The sequence below is a fragment of the Arxiozyma heterogenica genome (genome assembly GCF_036370985.1).
Source record: "Arxiozyma heterogenica strain weizmannii chromosome Unknown scaffold_21, whole genome shotgun sequence".
Lineage (NCBI taxonomy): Eukaryota > Fungi > Ascomycota > Saccharomycetes > Saccharomycetales > Saccharomycetaceae > Arxiozyma > Arxiozyma heterogenica.
In genome coordinates, this window is record NW_027042674.1 from 300,790 (window position 1) to 327,253 (window position 26,464).

Sequence of the window (26,464 nt, forward strand, 5' to 3'; positions counted from 1 at the left end):
TAAAGTATAGAAAAAAAAATAAAAAAAATTTTTTTCTTCTTCATTTTGTAACTAAAAAAAAATTTTAATGCTCATCGCAAGATATCAAAAGAGCACATTACTTTCATTAACTATACATTAACATACTTTGACATAGTAAATCTGCTAGTTCTCTCATTTATAACTACGATAATCAACGTAGAAGGGAAATAAAAAATAATTCAGGAAAGTGAAGGATCACTGCCATGAGTAAGATTATTAAACCACCAAGCGGTGTGAGATCAGCTCACTTCAGAACTCTTGAAAGAGAATCCCGTTTTATAAATCCTCCCAAAGACAAAACTGCTTTCCCACTATTAAAGGAAGCAATTGAACCTCATGTTGGTTCATTTAATGCATTGACTGAAGGACCAGATGGTGGCCTTCTAAATCAAGCTATTGAAGATATTGGTGAAAAAGTCATCTTTGATGGAAACTTGGGAACAGATGAAAATATTAATAGTAATTACTTAGGTAACAGATTGTCTGTTAGTATTGAGCAAGTCTCCATTAGTAAACCAATGTCTAATGAAGGTATCTCTTCAGCGGTTGAAAGAAAATTTTTCCCATCTGAAGCTAGACAAAGATTAACATCGTATAAAGGTAAATTGATGTTGAAATTAAAATGGAATGTCAACAACGGCGAAGAAGTTTTTACCGAAGTTAGAGATTGTGGTGGCTTACCAATCATGTTACAAAGTAATAGGTGCCACTTAAATAAATTATCTCCATACGAATTGGTTCAACATAGAGAAGAATCAGATGAACTTGGTGGTTATTTTATTATCAATGGGATTGAAAAACTAATAAGAATGTTGATTGTTCAACGTAGAAACCATCCAATGGCCATTATCAGACCATCCTTTACGAACAGAGGTACCTCATACACACATTTTGGTATTCAAATTAGGTCTACCAGACCAGATCAAACTTCCCAAACTAATGTTTTACATTATTTAAATGATGGTCAGGTCACTTTCAGATTTTCTTGGAGAAAAAATGAATATCTAGTACCAGTTGTTATGATTTTGAAAGCCTTATGTGATACTAGTGATAGAGAAATTTTCGATGGTATTGTTGGTTCTGATACTTCCAATTCCTTTTTAACTGATCGTTTAGAATTGTTATTACGTGGTTTCAAAAAGAGATACCCAACTTTACAAAACCGTACCCAAGTTCTACAATACATTGGTGACAAATTCCGTTTTGTATTCCAAGCTTCTACCGATAAAAGCGATTATGAAGTTGGTCAAGAAGTATTAGACCGTATCGTGCTAGTTCATCTTGGCAAACAAAATAATGTAGACAAATCAAGATTATTATTGTTTATGATTAGAAAATTATACTCACTAGTTGCTGGTGAATGTGCACCAGACAATCCAGATGCTACTCAACATCAAGAAGTCTTATTAGGTGGGTTCTTATATGGTATGATCTTAAAAGAAAAGATGGACGAATACCTTCAAGGAATTATTGCCCAAATTAGAACCGATGTCAATCGTGGTGTTGCCATTAATTTCAAGGATCGCAAATACATGAACAGAGTCTTGTCAAGAGTAAATGAAAATATCGGTTCTAAGTTACAATACTTCTTATCTACTGGTAACTTAGTGTCTCAATCTGGTTTAGATTTACAACAAGTTTCCGGTTATACCGTTGTCGCTGAAAAAATCAATTTCTACCGTTTTATCTCACATTTTAGAATGGTTCATAGAGGGTCTTTCTTTGCTCAATTAAAAACCACTACAGTTAGAAAGTTGTTACCAGAATCTTGGGGTTTCTTATGTCCCGTACATACCCCAGATGGTTCTCCATGTGGTTTGTTGAACCATTTTGCCCATAAATGTCGTATTTCAACCCAACAATCTGATGTTTCTAAAGTGCCAAGTTTACTATTTAGCTTAGGTGTTTCCCCAGCTTCACACACTTTTGCTGCAGGTCCATCTATGTGCTGTGTTCAACTAGATGGTAAGATCATTGGTTGGACCACCCATGAACAAGGTAAGATAATTGCTGACACACTAAGATTTTTAAAAGTTGAAGGTAAGACTGAAGGTTTACCATTAGATTTGGAAATTGGTTACGTTCCACCATCTACTAAAGGTCAATATCCTGGTTTATACATTTTCGGTGGTCATTCCAGAATGATGCGTCCTGTTCGTTACCTACCATTAGACAAAGAAGATATTGTTGGTCCGTTTGAACAAGTTTATATGAATATTGCAGTTACTCCTCAGGAAATAGAGAATAATGTCCACTCACACGTTGAATTCAGTCCAACTAACATTCTTTCTATTTTAGCCAATTTAACGCCATTTTCCGATTTCAATCAATCTCCAAGAAATATGTACCAATGTCAAATGGGTAAACAAACAATGGGTACTCCTGGTGTAGCTTTATGTCATCGTTCCGACAATAAATTATATAGATTGCAAACAGGTCAAACACCAATTGTCAAAGCTAATCTTTATGATGATTACGGTATGGACAACTTCCCTAATGGTACCAACGCCGTTGTTGCTGTTATTTCTTATACTGGTTATGATATGGATGATGCAATGATTATTAATAAGTCTGCTGATGAGAGAGGTTTTGCATATGGGACTATGTACAAAGTTGAAAAGATAGATTTATCCTTAAACAGAAGTCGTGGTGATCCAATTACTCAACATTTTGGTTTTGGTACTGATGAATGGCCAGAAGAATGGTTGGAAAAACTGGATGAAGATGGTTTACCATATATTGGTACCTATGTTGAAGAAGGTGATCCAATTTGTGCATACTTTGATGCTACCATTAACAAGACAAAAGTTAAAACTTACCATTCTTCAGAACCGGCTTATATAGAGGAAGTCAATCTAATTGGAGACGAATCCAATAAATTTCAAGAATTGCAAACTATCAGTATTAAATACCGTATTAGAAGAACCCCACAAATCGGTGATAAATTCTCTTCCAGACATGGCCAGAAGGGTGTTTGTTCTAGAAAATGGCCAACTATTGATATGCCATTCAGTGAAACAGGTATTCAGCCTGATATCATCATTAACCCACATGCTTTCCCTTCGCGTATGACCATTGGTATGTTCGTTGAATCGTTAGCTGGTAAAGCTGGTGCTTTACACGGTATTGCACAGGATGCTACCCCTTGGATTTTCAATGAAGAAGATACTCCGGCTGATTACTTTGGTGAACAGTTATTAAAAGCTGGCTACAATTACCATGGTAATGAACCAATGTACTCAGGTGCTACGGGTGAGGAATTAAGATGCGATATATACATTGGTGTTGTTTACTATCAAAGATTGAGACATATGGTCAACGATAAGTTCCAAGTCCGTTCCACTGGTCCGGTTAACAGTTTGACCATGCAACCAGTCAAGGGTAGAAAGAGACATGGTGGTATCCGTGTTGGTGAAATGGAAAGAGATGCACTGATTGGTCACGGTACGTCGTTTTTATTGCAAGATCGTTTACTCAACTGTTCAGATTATACACAAAGCTCCATATGTCGTGAGTGTGGCTCCATTTTAACTACTCAACAAAGTGTTCCAAGAATTGGTGCTGCTGCTTTGACAACATGTCGCCGTTGTGCTGTTAAATTCGACGATGCTAAGAAGATGATTGCTGAATACCAAGGTGACGATAAGATATTTATTGACGATTCCCAAATCTGGGAAGATGGTCAAGGTAACAAGTTTGTTGGTGGTACCAACACTACGACTGTTGCCATACCGTTCGTATTGAAATACTTGGATTCTGAGTTAACTGCAATGGGTATTAGACTTCGTTACAACGTAGAACCAAAATAAACCACATTATCTTTAAATTGTCATTGTTAAAAAAATTATTACTTTATGTTTAAAGCTTCATTTAACAGATTAAAATTATAAAAATACCAGATTTCTGCTTATCTGTAATATAGAATTGCTTTAGAAACAGATCTTTTTTTATGTTTTTATTCCTATTGATATATATGAATATATGCTTATTTTTTTACTTTATATATGCAAATATATATTTACATCAAGACTATATCAAATAAAGTAACTTTAAAGTACCAAAATTTTCCAAGTTAATATAGTAGGGATATGTTTACTTACTGTGCGCCACAATTGAAAAACATAGATCATATAAATTCTTTTTCTCTTTATGGAAGAAAGAGTCATGCAAAATGCAACATATATTCAATGCCTTCTGATATATCCTACTTGTTGTTACAAAAAAGAAAGAATTAATAAAACAGCACCGAAGAAATTTGTAAATCATAACCGCTATTTTTATATTGGAAATGATACCTGAAGACCTGCAATTCGAAAATCTTCAACAGTCATTTCATCTAGATTTTTACCTGTCACTCGATGAATTTCATTAAAAATGTTTGTGTCACTTTTGGTTAATCCTCTTGAAAAACTACATTGTTCCACTCTCCACTTATTTGCACAAGATGTTTTTTTCTTATGATTTTTCAATTTAAGACATGAAGAACATGTTTGAAACAGTACAATTTTATTAATATATTTTAAAAGTCTGTAATGCTTTCTAGCACCATTATTGTGATTACCGTTGCTATTAGAATTATCTACATTGTCGACAAACAATTCTTTTGGTAACACATGATACCGTAATACAGTTTTTGATAGCTCCTCAACTTCAGAAGGTTTTAAAATATTAACCAACTTCTGTGAAATCTCATTTATAATTCTATCATCTTCATATAAAATTTCAATTTTGGCATCGCATTTGACTTTTCTTGACCTACATGTGTCACAACTTGGTCCCAATCTCTGCCTTTTCCTTGATTGGGAGAAACTCTTATTGAAGAAAGTGGGACTAATTGAAGAAAGTGGAGTTTGCTTAAAGACAACAGGTGCACCATGTACAATATTCTGTTCATTACAATTATACGGCGAATAAGGAAGTTGTATTATATTTTGTGAAGAAAAGGAAGAACTTCTTTTTGTTGTGTCACCACCACCTAAAATAGAATAGGATTTTGTGATGCTTATTGGCGTGTCTGTGGGAAACGGTCTAACAGAAGAGTATGGCATATTTCGAAGCTGTGGAGGATTTGAAGACACATATCTTTGTTGATATATGGGTTGTGGATTAGAAAATATAGCTGGATTAATATGACAGTTACTAGTATTATTTACTGGCCAATATATACCATTGTTAGAAGTAATTGGAACATTATTAGACGGTACTGTTCTATTAGTGCTCTGTATAGTATTTGTTGTTGTATTTATTGGAGACTGTATATTAGTGTTAGTTGATGTTTGATTGTAATTTGGCAATAATAGTGGATGCATTGATCTATTAGCATTCATTATTGGCGTGCTTTTAGTCACTTTTTTGGTTAAGTGAGTACCATTGATAGTGTTTATATTTTTATTTTGAAAAGCATTGAATCCCGTCTGTGCGTTACGGATATTTGGAAATGCTGGATATACTAGTAAATTATTAGGTTGGCAGGTAACTATATCTTCTTTATTCATGAATTATTGTGTAATAAAACTGATATATAAGAAAATAATTAGACAGAACAAAATAAACTGAAAATTGCTAGTGTGTTAACTCACAAAAATAAAACATATAGTAACAAAAGTACAAGCAACAAACAGAGGTAGAACAAACAAAGACGCACACACAAACAAATAATAGAAGAAAAAAGTTTTCTTTTTGTACTTTTTGTGCGACCTTTGGAATTGAATATAAATTCTAAAAGAAATTCCTACAAAAAATTATTCTGATTGTTGAGGTTTTTAAACAAAAAAAATATTTTCTCCACTATTTTTATAAAATATCTTATAGAGTTGTTAGACACCAAGAGTCTTTTTTCAGTTCCAATTGTATTTTCTCAGTACGTTGCGAGGTCTTGAATACTTTGGGGAGGCATATGCGCATACATATACATGTATACATACGAATATATATATATATATTCATATTTTTTTTTGTTTAAATACACACATCTTTGAGATCTTGATATCATACTTTTTTACTTTTTTTAATCTTTTGTTTTGCTACTTTATACTCTCGACCCTTGACAATGCGGCAGTACTCCACCTATTGTTATTTGTTTACTGTTCTGTTTTTATTTTTGAAATGGCAATATAGACAAAACACAAAAAAAAATAAAAAAATGAAAAAAAAAAAAGAAAAAAGAAAAAAGAAAAAGAGAACAAGCCAAAAAAAGCTACTGAGGAGTGACATTTTACATGCAGAAAGTCCCCCTATTCCCTTTTCTACGCAATGTCGAAAGCAGAAATTCATGGAGACAATAAAGAAAACATAATGGAAAAAACATAATTTTCCGAAAAGATCTGCCTTTCACTGTTTTTCAAAACAAAAACAAAACCCATGTGCAATCAGGTTTTTTTTTTTTTTTTTTTTTTCAAACTTACCAAAATAACAATGCAAAATGTTTCATTATTGACGAATATATTTGCTATACAAAACGCCGTTGTAAAGAAGTGGAGGAACAACCCAGCTGTGTATTGTATTATTTATAATAAGGGGATTTTCTTTATGTAATGAAAATTTCTTATACACAGATATTCAGTTTATAAGGTAACAATCATAAGCGGTATAAAAGTTTAATCAAACATTACAGTAATACTATTGTGTATGAATCCCTAAATAAAAATTTCCTTTCCATAAGTCCGTTGTCTATCAATAGAGTAAAAAGGAAAAATAGTCATGATTTAAAAACTCTAGATTTAAACTGCCAAGCTGTAGAAGATAAATTAAAGTACAAAAAAATAATATGGAATATCTAAGGGAAAAGAAAATAGGCGTTGTTTACTTAATATTAAATATAGGATCTGATCTAACCAGAGTAATAATCTAGAACTGAGTAGCGTAGTATCTGTTTTTATAAAACAAAATAAATTTTGTTTTATAAAATGATAGGCACTTACTCTTGAACAAATTTTTAATCTTTATTTTTACTCTGGAAAATTGTCTAAACTAATTAAGCATATTCCAAAAATATTTGTACACAGATAATCAAATCATTAATTATTCAAGTCAACAAAATAGTATTTGTACCTAATGTAAAAAAGTATACTAAAGTCTAGATCATATTTTAATTATCAAAATAAAAATAAAAATAAAACAAAAAAAAAAGACTTTACTCTTTCTATTTTTCTTAGAAACATACACACGCACACATACACAAACAAAATGTCGCTTGTTGACTTGTTGCCTTGATTAGCATATGCGGCTAGAATGAGACATTTCCTTTTTTCGGACGTACGACATTTTTGTTTGAGTATGAGAAACGACTTTTCGTCTATTGTTTAAATTTCTTTAGGGTGAAAAAATATATCAAATTTTAGTCGCCGAGCTTTTTCCTGTGTTAAAGCAAAGTCTGAATATGGTGTTGTAATTAAAAAAGAAAAAAGAATGCGACTCTTCACATAAACAAGTTCTGTCCTGTCTAAATAAATTGTATTCTCTTGTTTCCACTAAGAATATGAAAGGTAATTGGTGAATGAGACAAACAGATTCATATCCTCTTTAAAAAAGAAAATCTTTGAAGTATATATAATGTAATATATCATTATATCAATTGTTTCTTTTTTTAGCTCTGTCAATAAAATGACCAAAACAATACTATCTTTCCTTCAATTGTCATCTAAAAATTATCCTAAAAATTTATATTTAACTTTGCTTTTATTAGAAATTTGTGTTAAGACAGTATTTCTAAATTGAAAATACATTTTCACAAGAGCTATAAATAATGATTTTCTTGTACTACTTTTTAATTAATTAATTATTTATTTATTTACTTATTCATTTATATCTTTTTTATATCAGGTCTGTTTCGAATCACCTTTTTTGGTACAATACCACATAACTTCGGAGTGATAATTCTTACTTCATTAAATTATTTTTATTTCTTTTAAAAAAAGGGAAAAAAAGAAAATTAACATTGTGCAATGGTATAATAAAGAAAAGCACTTGAAGAATAAACAAAGATATTTACACAATACAGCAAAAAAAGAAAAAATATCATCTTAAATTTATCTAATGTAAATATAAAGTTTTTGTAGAAATTCATAAACAGAAGGTACTTTAAAAATAAGCTTTTTCAAGAAAAACAATGTAGAATGATTTTTAAAGTTTGTACACCTTTGGAAAATACAACTTAAAGTGTTTTAACTGGTTTTTTAAACTTTTACAACTAGAGCAAAAATCTGAGTCCAATCTATTTTTTCTTTCTTGGAAAGTGATGCCTTTTCAAGTGAAGTATACTAAAAGAGGTTACCCTTAGTGTATTAATAAAGATATTTAAAGTATAAAATGCCACCTCCCTTAAAGATTGTGCCTTGGTTTCCATTTTAGGACAAGCCTTTTGGAACACTTTTTTCTTTTCGATTTATTCAGCCGACAAGTTTATATTGATATAGCAATAATAAAGGAGAAAACTCAGGTAACCTTATACTTGAAATAGAAATGAATTCTAATTAAACTATTACCATTGAAAGTTTTAAATATATTTTTAGATAATTATCAAACCCCACACATTGTTATGGAGATTTTTGTTAAATCATATTTACATTAGATAAGATGTTACAAGCTATAAAAGTTGACATTCAAAACAAGAAGCTACAGATGATTTTTATTTTTGTTTGTGGGAACCTAGTTTATTACAGATTAGGTTTTTTATAGTTTACAGAGGGAATTAGTAAAGCAATTGTCTCTTCCTTATTCAACAAAATTTCTCAAAAAATATTAACGTTCGTTCCTCTCCTTTCTCTTTTCTTGCCTTTTCATATGGCACTTATTCATTATCTTGTAGCAATGAAATATTAAAGCCATTTATCGTCAGATGTTCCTACATACTTCAGTGAAATAAAGATCAATTCAAAATGTACGCTTACAAAACAAATACCAAAACTACTGTATATTCTAGCAAACAAAAGAAAAAAAACTTTTGGTAAAAAAAAAAGCAATTTTTTCAACAATAAAGTAACTTCCGTATCAAATGATTTTCTAGATAATCTTTCTTTTTTTTTTTTTAAGTCAAACTACAATTTATACACCCTGTATACAAACAAAATTTTTTTACGGAGATACCTTCAACATTAACAAGCTTTTAAAATAATGAACTGCAAAATTCTTGCATCATGATGATCACTGTATTTAACAAAAAAAGATTACAAAAAAAAAATTTTTTTTCAATTCAATGCATAGAATTACAATATTTTGTTCATTTGGGGAGGGAAATACAATTCGATACGAAAAATAAACCAGTAATTCTCAGCTGGTATTTTTTTTTTTCCGGCATCTTCAAAATGTCTATAAAAGTCTATTGTTTTGGAAAATTCCACTTTTGGTAAAAATCGTTTCATATTTCATAGAATGTGTTTTTTCAATAATAGCCGTCGGGAATGTTGGTTTTTTAAATAAAGAAAAGGCTCATATCAAATGCTATTATATTTTTCTTAAAAAAAAATAAACGGCTACAAATGTCTATTTCCAGTCGAGAAAAATTGTTCTTGTAAACCCTTTCTCTCTAACAATAATATTACTGATTTGTTTTCGACTGAAAGAATTATGGCCATTGATTTTAAATCTGAAATATGCCGTCATAATTTTTTATTCAGTTATAACTGATCACCGTAACATATTCAAGTCAAAGCCAAAAATCATCTATATTTCAAAATATAAAATTGTAAATATTGCTTTAATTATTTTAATGTAAAAAAAGTGATACATACAAAAAAACCAACTTTCAATAGCTCTCCCAAGTAGTTTCTTATGATTACTTGACTGTTTTTATATTAAATTACAAGAAAAAAAAACTCTACAAAATGTTAAATATTTTATCGACCATGTTCTGTACAAAATTCAGCAAATTTTTACTTAGTGCACATGCTTCTTAATAAACTACCGTCCTTTAAGGAACTGATGTCCTGAGTTATTCTGTATATTATAAATTGTATAATCTTTTTATGTTCCTGAAACAGTAAATGGGATTTTAATATTTGAATTGGCAATAGTAAATATATAATAGAATTGGTAAAGTACCTCTTTTTTAATGCAATTATTTGAAGTGGAGAAAATACTATAATGTTAACATGGATATTGAGTAACTAATACAGCCGTTCATTAACCATATATATATTTGTAAATGTTAAACTGTTACAGTTTCTAACAACGAAACAGTTTCAATTTTAAAACAAATTCAAACATATCAAAATCTGATTTTTAAAATAAAACAGTATAATGGTTTTATTATGCATGGAAGTTGCAAGTCGATTCTTATATCTAAGAGTTGGGTTTGGGGAAACTATCTTCTTCCCCATTTAATGAAAAAAAAAAATAAAGTTTTCTAAGATTAACTGAAATTAGCTTAAATAAATCACCATTAGTTGTACCTACATATTCTTTTTTTTCTATACTTTTTTTTTGGTGTTACTTATATTTTTTTTATAAATTTTTTTTCTGCCTAGGAAATTGAAAACACCGGTAAAATTAAATCAACAAAATCTTCATATATCTGTGATTTTTATTCCAGTCAACTCAATTATTGATAATTAAAACTAAAGTTACTTTCGAGGAAAGATCAATACTATGGCATGTTCTGAGATTTGTTTTTTTTTTATTTATGAAAATTTTTGATATAATATCAGCATCCTGCAACCAGTTAAAACCATATGCCATAGTTTAATGGACGTCGATTTATCCTTATTGAAAAAAATTGTAGAAATGACCTGGACTATTAACTGAATATCGCATACTTTTACACATTTTCAAACTTTATAAATTTCAAAAAAAGTGAGGGAAAAAACGATTATCTAAAATATAAAATTGATTTACAGATAAAACACGTTAATTATGATAGAATTAAAGATTTAATGATGTAAACAACTCAAATTTATTTATGTTGCTATTGATTTTTTTTACTTCAAATCGGTTAAATTAATAATATATTAACCTTAATAATGAAATTTCAAACTAATACTTTTTGGTTAAAATATTTTCCTGTTAGCATTATACATTGTCATATTAATAACTCGACACTACCCTAACCACAAATAAGACAACCAAATCATAAAAAATTCAATATATGGAATGGCGTTATAATTAAATCTACTGTAAATATATCTATTATCAAAACAACAGAGATAGCAAAAGAAAATAACATCAAGCTATTACTTATTAGCCTATTAAATTTTCTAAAGAACAAGAATGAGGAGCTAAGAAAAGGTTTTGAACGTTACAATATAGAATAAATTATATTTATTTCTCCACTACTGCTACAATCAATGTGATACTCATGAAATAATTTTAAACATTTCACAATAAAATTGTATAACCGATGTACTTTTTGGAAGTTTTTTGTTAAACATAATGTTCTTATATAAGTAATAGTTTTTGTATTGAAATCTACTGCTGATAGGGGCGAAGTTTATGTGATTCTTATATTTAACAAGGTAGAAAACGTTTTTCAGCCCAGACAAAAATGTAATAATTTTTTCGAAGAGGTATTTTAACAATGGCTAAATCTTAGTCACTGATCAGTTTAAATTTCTATTTAAAGTAAGCCATAAATTCTTCATAATCATAAAAACTAAATATCTAATGTATATATTCTATAGAAAATTGTTTAACATAAATTTAATTATAAGTATATTATAAATCTGATAAAAGATTATCCAATTCAACAAAATTTTGATTTGATAGAATTTTAGGAGGAATTGGGGTTTCTTGAGAGATCATTTTTGAAGCTTTGTTTGTATCAATATTATAATTGGCACTAATATTAAACTCATTTTCCATCACCTTTGGTTCATTACTTAATTCTTTATTCTTTAAATCATTTGAATTGGGAGAGTTTACCATGTTAATATTATCTGTCACAAGCAATTGGTCATTTGTTGGAAACTGTGTTTCTATATTTGCGCCCATGGTTCCTTCATACATCATATTTCTATCATCACTTAGTGCTGAAGAATTTGCAAATGTTGTTTGTGGAATTTTCGAGTATTTATGATTTCTATCAATACTGCTGGAACGTTGTCTCATTGTATTTGGATTAATATTTGTACGTAACTTACAAGATCTCCTACTATCGTTTTCATTTTCTGGAATGTCCATAAAACTTGGCATTAATGACAACACCTCTACACTCGCTACGCTCTCATTATCATTAGAAATATCATTTTTGGACTGGATTAGCTGATGTGAAACTAAGGGTCTTTCATTTGAAAAATGATTAAGAACATTCAATGGTGATCTTTCAGTTGAAGGTACTATATTACTTTGATCACCCTTTTCTTGCAGCAATAAGTTAGCTCTCGATAATGTTGAGATTGAAGAAGTGTCAGAAAACATGTCGAGTAGTCCATTTCTGGTTGTTGATGTGTATGATGGTTTATCAAACGGAGACTTGCCTTTACTGAAATCAGCGAAGTCCATTAAATTATTGTCTTCTGTCCACGAAGGAATATCATCAACTTTACCTATACCATTAATATTGGGTGGAATATATTCTTCAAGTGGTACAACAACCTCACCAATATTAGATCTGGTAGGGCTTTGTATGGTTTTTACATTATTTGACATATTTGTCTCATCAATAAATGTATTTCCCATAGTATTTAAATGCAAATTGGAAACATTCGACACTGAAGCATGGTTTAGCTCCATATTATTATTTCTTGTTTTGACTTGTTGACCATATTTAGAGTAAATTGCTGGATTTTCAAAAAGGAAACTATATTGGACAGTAGATGCTTGATTATTTTGTAATGGAAAATTTGGCTCTAAGGATTGTGATGATTGTAGTGAAGATATAGAAACTAGTGATGGGACATTATGATATTCTTTTGATATTTTGCCAGTAGTATCACTATCAAGAAATGCCCTGGGAAAAATATTAGAGGTATCATCATTATTATTATCGTACTGCTTATCATGTGAATCTATTGTCAATAAATGACTGTCAAGAGATACTGATGAAGTTGTTCTATTGACCTTACCCTTGGTTTTGATTTTTCTTTGTGTTAACCCTGATGTTCCTGTATGAGTGCCGTTTTTACGTTGTTGTCGTTTTGAATGTATCCTACATGTTATTTGGGTACCGCAGGTACAATTTTGTGCAGTAAATTCCTTAGCTTTTGCTCGTTGTTCTTCTTTGGCTTTTTGGGCTTTTCGTAGTTTCTCTTGTCTCCCACATGTACATGATCCAGGAGGTTTTGCAGATTTGTTCTTTCTTAATTCTTTGCAGTAAGCACATGTTGTTGAGGGTCTACCCTTTGGTTTAATCATCATAAGAGGTTGATCAGTATGTGTACATGTTGTAACTCTATGACCCCTAATGCATCTTTCACAAGCATATTTGACACCGTTTATTAGCACCATTTGTACCTATGTAGTATTTATAGTTAAAAAATTATTAATTTAATGACAAACAAAGCCCATATAATAAATGTAAAGTTAATATATAAATCAAAAAAGTAAGTGATCTACAAATTATTAAAACACTTTGGAACAGTACAAAAAATCCACCTTTTGTAACACTTTTTATATTTAAATTAAAAATTAAATGCTTAGCAATCATATAGTAATATGAAAAGGCAGCTAGGTAGAGCTGTAACAATAAAAGTTTTATTGTTGAGTTAGCTATGTAGATTACTATAATTTTTAACTTCGTTTTGGACATGACTAAGTTTTCTTTCACAATATGTCGGCCATTCTATCCAACTTATTTTCTTTTTCTTTTTTTTTTTTTTTTTTCTTTCTTTTTTTATTTTATTTGACTTTATTTTATTTTATTTTTTTTTTGGCATATAAAATACTAGAAAGAACAAAGTATAAAGAGAGCTTAAAATTAGTAAGTTCTATTTATTCTACAACTCAGCAGCTCCTGAAGTGCACTCCAGTTTCATGATATCTAAGATTTATTTTTTAATTTTTAACCAATTGCATGTGACATTAGGAAGTGAAGATGAACTAGAATAATTTCCATAGGAATAGCGAACCTTGTAAATTGTGATAAATCAAAATGTATAATGAAATAATTCTACCTATTAGTAAATAGAAATAGTTGGTTTTACTAGTGTATTTGTTTGATGGAGTATAGCTTTCTCAGATTACTTTTAGCAATAGCATTTTGATTGTCATTTAGAAACAAACATCTATCTAAATATTCAAGTACAAAACTATAGAAGAACAATTAGAACAACCTATGAGAAAGAATCATTAGATAATTCTCACTTGTACGCTGTGAGTAGGAAATTTGTACAAAAAAGTATTTCTCTAGTTGTACTTCTTTATCAATGTTGTTATAAGATAAATTAGTTTAATTTGTTGGTGAAAAAAGTTTAATAATAGTTGCAATGTGTAATTTCCTTTATTGATTAACGAGATATACTTTATACAACTATTAGTGAACTTATACATATTTCAAAAATACTTATTTATTCATAATAGATATATAAAACTGAAGAAAACAATGATAGCGCTTAAAGGTATTTATTTAAATTGGCTTTCTGTATAGTTATCACCACTCATACTTAAAGTTTGTGAAGATGAACCATTTTGAATGATTTGTAGTGTAGAATCAACAAATTCTGCACCAGACCATTTTTGATGTGTCAATATATCACAGTTTAGGTTTCTTTCTTTCTGTTGAACTAATTCAACATATGCCTTCATACCTTCGGTTTCAAATCTTCTCGCAACCTCCCAAAATGAAACACCATCAATATGTAAACCTGCAAGCGAGACTAATTGAAGTACAAACCCTTCGTTAGCTAGATCCCATATAAATGATTTCAATGTTTCGTCTATGAATCCGTGCTTTGACCAATTGAAACTTGGGGATAGATTATAAACAAACTTGGAATTTTTTAACTCCTTATGAATCTCATTAGCAAATGATTTGGCTTGAGTTAAATCTGGTGTTTTTGTCTCCAGCCACAGCATGTCAGCAAAAGGGGCAAAGGTTTTAGAACGTTCAATGGCTGCTTCCATACACCCATTAAACATAAAGTATCCTTCTTTGGTTCTTGGTGCTTCATAATCAAAATAAATGTCTTTTGTTGGAGCGCATTGTTTAGCAAGTTGTAGTCTTTCCCTTATGCTTAAATAATGTCTATCTTTCTGTTTCATAACTTTGTTGGTTAAATCAACATATTTATTGTATTCACCTGACGTTGTTTGTAATTTAATGGCTTCATCGATTGTACAGAGTTCATTTGTTCCATACCACTCATTTTCCGCGTCACTAATTTGGTTTTGTGGGACTTCCTTCATTTCTAAATCAATAACGGTCTCACTCCATGCATTTGTATCTGGCGTAATTATACCTTTGATATATTTATGATCTCTTGGATCACTATTACTACTTAATAATTTACTATTGCAGGAGTCGGTTCTTGCAATTATTATATTCTCTGTTCCCATAACGTCCCATTGAAATCTTGTTGCCAATAGTCTAGTTAAATGCGTGCTTGTTGGTACAAGAACGGTTCCTCCCAAGTGGCCACATCTCTTCCCACCAACTAATTGATCTTCTAAATGAATCGCTGCAGCACCTTTTTCAGCAAATAACTTGGCTAACTTCATTACGGTTGAAGGGCCTCCATGCCCCATGTCTCCATCTGCAATAATTGGCTTTAAATAATCAACAAATTTTTCATTTCCTTTTGTTAATGCAGCCAACCTTGACTTACGGTCATGTAACTGCTGTGCTTTAAATATTCTTTCCACTTGACGTGGCACCGTGTCATATGGGTAATCACCAAAGTCAGGTGATACTTCGTTTGTGGATCCGACAAATGTCGAGGAACACGCCCATCCAGAAATATAAGCAGCACCAATATTTTTACATTTAGCTAATTGTGACATCTGTACTGGATCGATAATTCCAAGTGTATGTAATGGTAATCGTTTTTCAAATCTATTTTCTAAATCTTCAAATAGTTTTCGTGCTTGGATAGATGATGCATATTTAACTTTATTGAGTGATTGTGAACCCCTATGTTTGGCAATATCTTCCGCTGTGTACAACCGTTTAATATCCTTGAAACGTGGTGAGTTCCACCAATCTTCAATTTCTTCAACTTCTCTCTTTAAAATATCTCTTAAATTTTGGTTCATATAGCAGCGTCTAATATTTTTAAATTTTAAAGATAACATCTCTTAGAATGTTTTTTTAATTCGCTACTACATTTACATTTTGAAGAAAGCACTTCATTCTGAATTTATAAAACACTAACTTAGCAAAAGAATTTATTTCTTATTAAATATACAAACATATATATATATATGTGTGTGTGTGTGTGTTTATATGGATTTTTATTTGTTAATAGCTTGTTGTATGTATATTTTTAGCATTTGCTAGCTTATTTAAAATTTCTGCACCCTTTAAATTTCCCCAATAGCTTTGAAATTTCTTCCTACCCTAAAATTCAATTAAAAGTATTGTTCATTCATTGGGGCGAAAAAGAAAGATCGATAAAGAGAGATTACAATAAAAAGCAGCCATATAATAATTCTGAGAATATTGCAACTCTCTAATTGCTTGACAAAAAAAGTACTATGAGAGTTTATTTCTCAAGTTACATAATAATATGGAATGTTTCTAATGTGATTGGAATTGAGACGAATTTTGATACTTTCAAATCAATAATATCCTGTGATGCGAGATCCAATAGTGAAAAAAATGCATTGGCAGCCAATTGTTTTGTCATGGGTACAAAACCCTTCGTTTCAAAATCTTCAATTTTGTCTGGAATAATATAATTGAAAGGTAATCCATTGTTTAGAAGAGTATCAATAGATACATCTCTTTCTACTGTACTATCTTTCATCTCACAGAACTTGCTGTAGAGATAAGAATAGAATTTTTCGCTTTGACAATTTCTTAGTTTGTCCAGATTTTTTTGGATTTTATTCTCAGGGGTGTCCAATAAACTCTTATATTGATCTTTTTCGTTTATTATAGTATTATTTGTATTTTTAGACAACTTTAAAACATCAATAAAGTCTGTTTTTCGTTGTGCAGAATTGTTAGACGATGTTCTGGTTGAATAATTTCCAATACTCGAGGGTAAGAGATTTAAAGGGTGTCTCATAAACTCTAAATCATTTTCTATTGATTCAGAATATGGAATTAGATTTGCTTCGTTTAAATCTTCTTCAATTTGATCTAAATGAAATAACATATTATTGGCAATACTTTCATCTTGTCTAAAAAGTTCATGATCTTCATTATCTAAAAATAGGTTACTTCTTTCAGAAAGATTAACCAATTTTCTACCCGTATCAATATTATCAACATATTCATTTGACCGAGAAGAGGAATATGGTATTGGTTTATGAAGGAAGGAATACAAATCCTTTGAAAGCAAAAAATTCCAGCATTTATTTACGAGTTTTGTTGTATTATCGTTAGAAAAAAAAAGTTGGCGGCCAGTTTTAGAGATATTTTTACCAAATTTTCTTTTACTTCTTTCCATAATTTCAACATAAGCCTCATGGTTTATTTTTAGTGTTTCGGTTAACATACTAATTTTTGAATCAAGTTTAATCTTTTTTAATATACCCCTATTCTTATGACCTTCAGAATCAGGTTTTCTCTTTCTTTCTAAGTTTGATGTAGGGTTTTGATTGTGCTGAATCTTGGAGGCTATTTTATGTTCTGTCTTATTTGAAGAAATCTCTAAATCAAAATTTATAACTGAGTCGACTTCTTCATTAGTAAAATTAGTTTCTTCTCCAAAATATCTTGCCTCTTCTCTAAAACGAATATCTTGGTTATTTTTGTATGTTAGTGAACTAGTTGATCTTGTGGTCCCTTGTTGACTGATTATATCTTCAAAATTTAAATCTAAAGAGAAATCAACAGGAAGTTCTTCTAATGTGAAATTTCTGACAACATTTTGATGATCAGAAATATCTTCACTTGGATTTGGTAAAATATTGTAATTTCTGAGTTCATTTAAAAAGTCTTTTTTCTTTATCTGCAATGATTCTATTTTTTGATGATTCCTTATGTCTATTCTAGTTAGAAAAAGCTCAAAATTTTCAATATCATTAATATTAAATAGATTGTCATCCTGAAAAAAATTCTCAGCATTTAGTATTACGTCATGTTTGTGTTTTAGTGTATTTAGATATTTTCTAGAAATGCATCGGTTTTCGATGACTCTTTCTTTACTTGCGAACGATTTATGTATTTGAGTTAAAAGTACAGATAAATCTTCCAAAACAAAGTCTGACTTTTTACAGTAACACAGTGAAATTCCATATAACAAATGTGAAATTTGTTTTAATTGTAATGGATGTGAATCAGCTTTAATTAGGTGACAAGTTGTTGGTATAGAAACTTCTAGAATATCCTTTTTTGATACCTTTGTCCAACTTCCTTTTTGCTTTGGAAATAATTGTCTTTTGTTTAGTAATGATAGCAGCCATACAGTTGATATATTTTGTTTATTTTCGCCTTCAAAATTGACATATGGCTTGAAAGACATTGCAGCAGCTTATATTTTGCATATATTTTGTTTTTGGCTGTGTTCTCATATGTTTAAGAATTAGTTTGCAATTAAGTTATATATTTAAAAACTATATAGCCGCCGATATTACATTTTATATTAAATGTTATGTTTTTTTTGTATTTTATGGACCAATTTTTTTTTTACATTAAATGCGGAATTCAGAAATCTATATACTATCACCAGCAGGGATTCACAAAAATTCCTTTAGCCAACAAAAAAACAAGAAGTAGCAGGTACCAGATTTATTCCTAGGATAACCTTTATCCAAACCTTATTGCTTATTTTTTCTTTTAAAACTAATCTTTACTGCATTTGTGTTCTAGAAGTGAATTAACCAACATTGTTTACATAATGGAACACGCTCAATGGATAGATAATTTTGGAAAGATTTGATGGATATATGTGAATACTTCTAACCATGCCTAAACATGAACTAACAGGCATTATAAATTATAATACCGTTAAAATTGGTAAAATTGGTAAAATTGGTAAAAGAAAAAGTGATTAAAAGATAGGTGATAATAACATATTTGTTCTAATGTCAAGATTACATTGAGGTAGGATATGAAATGCAAAGAAATAAATTCTACAATTTCTCTCTTAACATTTGGTCTACTTATCTTTTATATTCATTTATATTTGTTTTTGTACTTTACATACAAGGGGCTGAAGAATTTTAATTCTAATAAACATATTAATAACTTTTTCTTTTAACCGTAATCAGTAGCTATAGCAACATCTTGGATTGGGACCTTTATCGGTCGAGAAATATGTCAGGATTAATCTTTAATAGTTCCTTGAACAAGATCTAACATAATTATTATTCCTTGAGAATCCTCTAATTAGTTTCAATATTTTATACTAAATACTGCACTTTTGACTGTACGAGTTTTTTTTTATCTAAACATTCAGGTGTGACTTGAAAGGACTTCGTATCAATCGAACTCCAGTTAGATTCCTTGCAAAATTTTTAAAACTAACAGAATATAATATATATAAGGATTTATCCTAAATAATATAATAAAATTTCAAGACGCACGACTTTTGGAAAGTATTAAAGATATGTATCAAGGAGTTATGCACCTTAAAGTTTTATGATTAACTTAGTTACTCTATATACTAGATATAAAAAGAATACAATCTGAAATCGTAGTTAAACTTAGAAGGCCGCAAGAGCAGAGTAACTTCCTCTTATATGATACTCTGCACTACAAAGATTTTACACGGTTGCTAACAATCTTAAAAATTGTTCATGTTGTATGATATTATTTTCCAAAAGTGTGTAACTTATCGTTAGCTTACCAATTATCTGTTTCTAAAGTTTTTGTTTAAATTATCTTAACAAAAATTATGAATATTGACATGTATAACTATTTAAGAATCATAAATCGTTGATTCTAACAAAATAAAACAAATATACATGTATTAATTATTTTTGTTATTTTCACATTTATTAGGTTCTAGATTAGAAAAAGAGGAACATTATACAGAAACAATATTGCTGACAGTTAATAGTAAATTTTACAAATGTTTGCTTTTCAGGCTAATATCTTAATATTCCTCCTTATATAGTACTTAATAAACTTAAACTCATGTAACAAATGATTTACTATTCTTTTATGATCTAATTGTTGAAAATTAATGATACATAAGTAGATTGAATAAAATAGAAATATAAAATAATTGAAGATATATACAAATATGCCATGAGTATATAATTTTGTAAGTTATAATGATGCACAAATTCAGAATATATCTGTGTTTTAAAAAGGTTTATTATTAGTATTCATATCAAACTGCTTTAATGGATTAGTTTTGTTAGTCACCTGATAAATACATTAGCTATTGCAAAGGTAATTTTCCATTTTTTGAGTAATTTAATTTAAGTAAATATAAATTTTTAAGTTCTATTCTGTATTAATAGAAGTTTAATATTAGTGTCTATAATGTAAATGCTCTAATTAAAATGGTGATTTTGTACAAATTAGAAAATTAAACATGATGCTCTTGGTAAAGGTGGATCACATTAGAAATAGTAATAGTGTTTTTCAAAATATTGAAACATCTAGAATATAAATTTTTATGATAAAGAAGATTTTTTGCGGGTTTAATATCCTATATTTGAAGATAATAGTGTATATTCTACGTAAAAGGGTGCATTGAAATATTAAAGGTTAGTTAAAGATCTAAAAAGAATAAGTGCAAAATGTTAATATCAGAAATACAATTTAATAAGATGTTAGAAAAAACTAATCTAACATTTTAATGTACCTTTTTAGGTATGTCACAAAGTTGACTTTTTTTTAGTCATTTTAAAAGAATGTGATAAAAGATTCTTCATTAGTCATGTTTCTATAAATAATAATTGTAGGATTAGACTTCAGAAAAATAGAAATGGATTTTGAAATGTGGAGTAAATTATCATATGATATACTATGGCATATCTTTGAGATTTAGATATTTCTGTTAAATTCAAAAATGAAATGATAGATAATTATATCTTGATATATAATAATAGTAATATAGTTGACAAAATTCCTCTTAGATTGACTTTAAGTAAAATAATGTTATCTGTGAAAATATATTGAATCTTATTGTAGGTAGTACAACAGTGGTAGTTTTTTGTACCATCATATTTATCATTAGCTAAACGATTTTTGAAAGATAAGCATTCGTGATGTAGCTCTTCACAAGATAAAATATCTCAGAGTTGAGAAAAAAATACATAATCAAGTGGCAGCATTATATATTTATGGTCATGTTAAATATTACATAGTGGAACAGTATCATTGGGTGTAACAAATAATAAAAAAAATATTCTCCTTTAAAATAAATTTAAATTAATGGTAGTTGGATGAAATAATTTAGTGAAAAAACAAATATGTTGTATTTAGAATGTAATAAGTAGAAGAAATAAAGGGGTTTAACAAATAATCAAATCAAATAGGCAAGCAATTCTAAAATAATTATATGGATTGTTTAAGCATAAAGAACATCTTTTGTAAGCATGTTAATTTGTTGATTGCAACCAATAAAATCTGTGTAGTTTTCTCACTATTCTGATGATATACCAGATATACAATAAAAATATAGAAAGAATATATTAATATTGAAATATAAAGTAGTAATATGTACTTATAAATTACTGAAATGTAAAAAATTCATGAGTGCTTTAGAAATATAGAGTTATTAGATAGTAATAGTCCAGCAAAATGGCACAGACTACTTTCTTTTCAACTGCAAATTAAATTTATACTGTTTTATAGTATATATTACTAGAACATGTAAATCATATGAGATTTAAAAGGATTGGCTGCAATGATGAAGCTAAAAATGATATTAAAGACTGATCAAATACTAGTTCAACCTTGATATAGAAATTATTGTATTAACATTTATAATATCACAAAAATTGTTATTGTGTGAATAAGGATAGTCAAAGCTGAGAAGGATTGATAAACCATATAATAGGGATAAAGTAACGGTTCATTATGTGTATTAATGATAATAATAAGTGGATTCAACCATTAGCTAACAATAATGTAACTTATGTTAGAGCTGTAAAAATATATTAATTAAAGTGAAATGCTATGATTTAAAGAGAAATACCGGAGAAATTTTAAGGTACTCATTAGTTGATTTTGAAATAAATATATATGTTAAATCACGGTGAATTGGAAATGGTCAAAACTTGCTTTTTGATTTTTACTTTATAAATTTCTTATACATAGGATAACATATACTTTAAAAAAATCAAAATAATATGATATAACTAAAATTCTTCAGTTATAAAAAATAAATTGGACTAGTAAGTAAAGAATGTATTTCAAATTAGTATATATAACAGAATTCTTAATTTTGTAGATAGCATTTTCCAAAAGAATATCAATGATGTATGGAGAAAGTATTAATATGTTCTATAGAATAACTGTGTCCACTGTATAAAAACCTTCCAGAGAACTTTATATAGTAATATGGTTGACACTTTTAAAAATTAATGAATTTCTCTGAGAAAAACTATAGATAAGGTTAAATTGTTTCACTACATTATTGAAACCTATTGAATAATAACCATACTTAATCAAAGCATCGCTGCTATTTTCTGCTACTCTAAGGTTTATCTTATTGTCCATGACAAAAATGCATATGTCCTATACCAATAAATTATCCTTCAATAATAATAAAAGAAACATTTCTTACAAAAGATATAAAAACAACATACAAATCAATAAACAAAATGTTATTTAAACTTAACAAACTTATTTACTATTTTACCTTCATTACAAATATACAACGTTCATTGTAATTAAAAACAGTATTAATTATATCATTCTGTACATTTTGAACCAAGCACGTGCATTGTATATACTTTTTTACACATGTTATTATCATAGTTTATTGATCTTTTTATTTTATATATCCGATAATACTTTAAACTACTTTCACCGTATATAATGCTATTGCGAAAATTTTATGAGAACATAGTAATGTACGAAATATATGTGAGTAACCCTAATGAGGGTTTGGGATTTAAAAATCTTACAGAAAAATTGCTTATTTTTATTTTATTTTACTTTTTCCCCATTTGAAAGAGAAGAGATATTTTAGTATGAAAGTAAGCAAAGTAGGTAAGGTTGAGTTATTTATACACCAGTGCACAATTGTGATTTAGTATGGAACATATATGTAAATAGTGAGGTTTAGATGAAGAGAGATATATAATAGAAACGATATTTTATTAGCAAATTGGCAATTGGGGATTTCGGAGGGCAACATTTCCCCCCTCCCCCTTTCACCGGATCATTCAGCTACTAGGCAGTTAGGAAGCAGTGATAACTAAGATACCACAGTCCTATGACTTTTGTCCATCCTAGCAACAGACATGTTGTTCCTTTAGATAATATACACATAAACTATATAGAAGGATAGCTATAAAGAATATTACAGCACCCAGAAAGAAAAAACCTGGATATCGGGTACTAAAGGTACAGATGATAATTGCAATTAATCATGATGAAATCAAGATGCACGCCCGGAGTTGAGTGAGTCGAATAGTACCCGCAACAAGCAATCAAAAAATAAATATGACCAACGTTTATAGAACGCAAAGATGGAACAAACTAAATAAAAGAAAGTACAAAAAACATAAAACATTACAGGGAAGTCACAGGAATTCCTATTGATATCGAGAACGTCGTAACCCAGTATGATTTGTTGATAATTTACACAATTTTGATGACAATGCATAAAAGAAGAGCAGAGTTGTGTGAAAACAGCCCCAATACGAAAAAAGATTTACGTTCCTACGACTGTTTGCCTAAGATGATCATTACCCTCACCACCATTGGTAGAATCAGGAGCCTTGAACAGAGCCCTGTAGAGAACAAGTCCACTTCCCAGAAGTATCGAGTCCTTAAACAGTTGAGATGGATCAACATGAGATACTCGGGCCAGCCATCAAAACACTACATCTATTTACAAAAAAAATAAGTTAGAAAAGAACGGTATTAAGATAGAGCATTCCTTTGATTTAGGAGCTCTTGTATATACAATGGGTATCACACAAAGTAAAAAGATCATGAGGCGAGGAGGAAACATACATTAGGTAAACGAACTGGACAAAAGTTGGAGGGTAGGAAAAAAAAAGAGCGCTCTTTATTTTTTTTTTCTTTGTATGTTTCTTAGTTAAGATGAGAAAAAGACACTAAAGCAATCACACGATAGCGAATTAAGGTTCTAGGTTAATATACAATGGACAATGGACAACACATTAGAAAATGGATGTATTGTTAGTGGGATTAGGAAAGAGGAATAAGAGACATAAAAAAGTAGCGAAAAGAAAATTGCTAGATGATAATAATACAGAAAAAGTGAGGTTAATAATGAGATTGAAAAAGTAAAATAGCGTTAATAATGTGGAGTAGCCATAATGGATGGAAGTAGAAAATTTGGATTGAATTACTGAGGTGTGAGAGATACTTTTTTTAGCGGGCTATATTTTTTTTTCTTTTTTTTATTTTCATTTTTGTTATAACTGTTTTTTATTATAACATTTTTTTTTTTTTATTTTATTTTAGCAGTGCACTATTTAGATAAACTGGGACTAGAGAATTAATAATATGAGAGATATAGAAGAAAAAAATAGAGATGAAAAAAAATCAAAATAAAAAGTAGAGATGGAGGAGGGGATGGTAAATGAAAAGAGAGAGAATTGGAAACGATTTAGGATGTTGTTCATTGACTAACCAACCAATCATTCAGATATACATTATAGCATAAGTATGCCTCTTAGATCATGAAGCATAAAAAAAAAATACTACGAGATATAATTGACTTTTGTTATGCCACCCAGAGGAACAGAACCACCAGTTCCATTAAGATGTGCAAATTATAAGCCCTAGGAGTATCTTCAACTTGTTCAATATTTTATTACGAATAATAAAATAAATTTTGATCAGGTAGGAATAGAACCACCAGTTCCATCTGACAAAGAGAGCCGCGAGTCAAACAAGAATCCAATATTCCTATGTCAATTATTATCTCTGAAAAATTGTCCATTAAAAATCTCAAACACCATTTTCCTATTTCTTGGCTTGTAAATTCAACTACAACTGTAAAATCTGAAATCATGTAAAAAAAAAGCGCCTCTGTAAAACTATCACCTTATGAGTAATAGTGGAATCAAGAACTAAATTCAACTAATAAAAAATATCTTCCTCAAATCCTAAATTTGGGTTAACAATAGTCTTGAACTTGCATAATGGCAATCCACAGATCCTATTGTATTCACTCTCTTGGAATAGTAATGGAATTGAATAAAATTAAACAATAAAAGGGTAAAAAAATCTCCGAAAATTCTCTAGTAATAAAATATATAAAAAGTCTGCACTTGCTAGTATCATTCTCACTTGTTGGTTGCATATATGTCACAGCATATATATATATATATATATGACCTATATTGTCAGTATTCATTATATCAGGATAATAAGGGCTTGTATCCACCCATCTACAAAACATTTTTGCCATGACTGCTATTGAGTATTAGTATTAATATTATTATCGTATGTCTGTTAGTATTGTAAAGTAATGTGTCCTAATCCCTTGGGAGATATTCACTCATCTTAACGGATCTTTTTACCACATGTGGTAACACCACTGGATATACAAGAACTACTATGCCATTAGAATACGCTATCCTAACACAGTCCCTCCAACTTAGTTTTTCTGTAAATAGACGGGTCCCTTTGGTTGAATTCCTAGCACTCACATGAACCACCCACTCTCGTTGATTCTTTCATGTAAGAAATGGAATCCTCTATAAGGTCACTGTCAAAGTTTCTAATTCTCCTAGACTGGATTTTTGGGTATGTCTCTTAGCTACAGGTCGTAGCCCACCACTTTTTTTAGTATAAAGGAGAACAATTGTTCTTTTAACATTTCCACTATCAGCTTCACAGATCAAGCTATGTATTATTATCTCCATTATTTCATTATTTTAGAATCAAACTGAGAAATTCTTTTTTTTCAATCTTTTTCTTTGTGATCATTCTGACATGTTATATATTTTCAAAATTAATTTACTTTTTCCCTTCCACTTTTGTTTTCTAATAGATGTTGGACATGTTCACTTATTGGTTGGGTGTGACAGGAGCTATTGGACTGGTTTCTTTGTACCTTTTGGAAGAAAATGTGTATAGAGTAAACACCTATTCCTTTAAATATTATTTTGTGTCTCTTTCTTTTTTTTAAAAATAAAAAAAATTAATGTCAGTGTTTTCCCGTAATATTGAAGAAGTGACACAAAATGGAGTGCTCAACGACAAAATAATGATTTTTGCTTTTATTGCATTTTAAAAAGAAAAGACACAGAATCAGGGAGGGTAAAAAAGAAGAATGGGAAATGTGGTTTGTAACCGTAT

General features: G+C 29.5%; 5 protein-coding genes across 5 annotated transcripts; 1 reads left to right on the forward strand and 4 right to left on the reverse strand.

Annotated features, from left to right (window-relative positions):
• Positions 1-224: 224 nt before the first annotated feature.
• RPA135 (DNA-directed RNA polymerase I core subunit RPA135) lies at positions 225-3,830 on the forward strand (the record flags this gene model as incomplete). The annotated part of the gene is made up of 1 exon (XM_064859162.1): positions 225-3,830. One exon carries the CDS (start codon positions 225-227, stop codon positions 3,828-3,830), a length of 3,606 nt encoding a protein of 1,201 aa, XP_064713971.1.
• Positions 3,831-4,298: 468 nt separating this feature from the next.
• SUT2 (Sut2p) lies at positions 4,299-5,516 on the reverse strand (the record flags this gene model as incomplete). Its single annotated transcript, XM_064859163.1, has 1 exon — positions 4,299-5,516. One exon carries the CDS (start codon positions 5,514-5,516, stop codon positions 4,299-4,301), a length of 1,218 nt encoding a protein of 405 aa, XP_064713972.1.
• Positions 5,517-11,667: 6,151 nt separating this feature from the next.
• On the reverse strand, positions 11,668-13,398 carry HAA1 (Haa1p; the record flags this gene model as incomplete). Its single annotated transcript, XM_064859164.1, has 1 exon — positions 11,668-13,398. One exon carries the CDS (start codon positions 13,396-13,398, stop codon positions 11,668-11,670), a length of 1,731 nt encoding a protein of 576 aa, XP_064713973.1.
• Positions 13,399-14,511: 1,113 nt separating this feature from the next.
• Positions 14,512-16,179, reverse strand: ICL2 (methylisocitrate lyase ICL2; the record flags this gene model as incomplete). The annotated part of the gene is made up of 1 exon (XM_064859165.1): positions 14,512-16,179. One exon carries the CDS (start codon positions 16,177-16,179, stop codon positions 14,512-14,514), a length of 1,668 nt encoding a protein of 555 aa, XP_064713974.1.
• Positions 16,180-16,601: 422 nt separating this feature from the next.
• Positions 16,602-18,518, reverse strand: REC8 (Rec8p; the record flags this gene model as incomplete). Its single annotated transcript, XM_064859166.1, has 1 exon — positions 16,602-18,518. One exon carries the CDS (start codon positions 18,516-18,518, stop codon positions 16,602-16,604), a length of 1,917 nt encoding a protein of 638 aa, XP_064713975.1.
• Between the last annotated feature and the right edge of the window lie 7,946 nt (positions 18,519-26,464).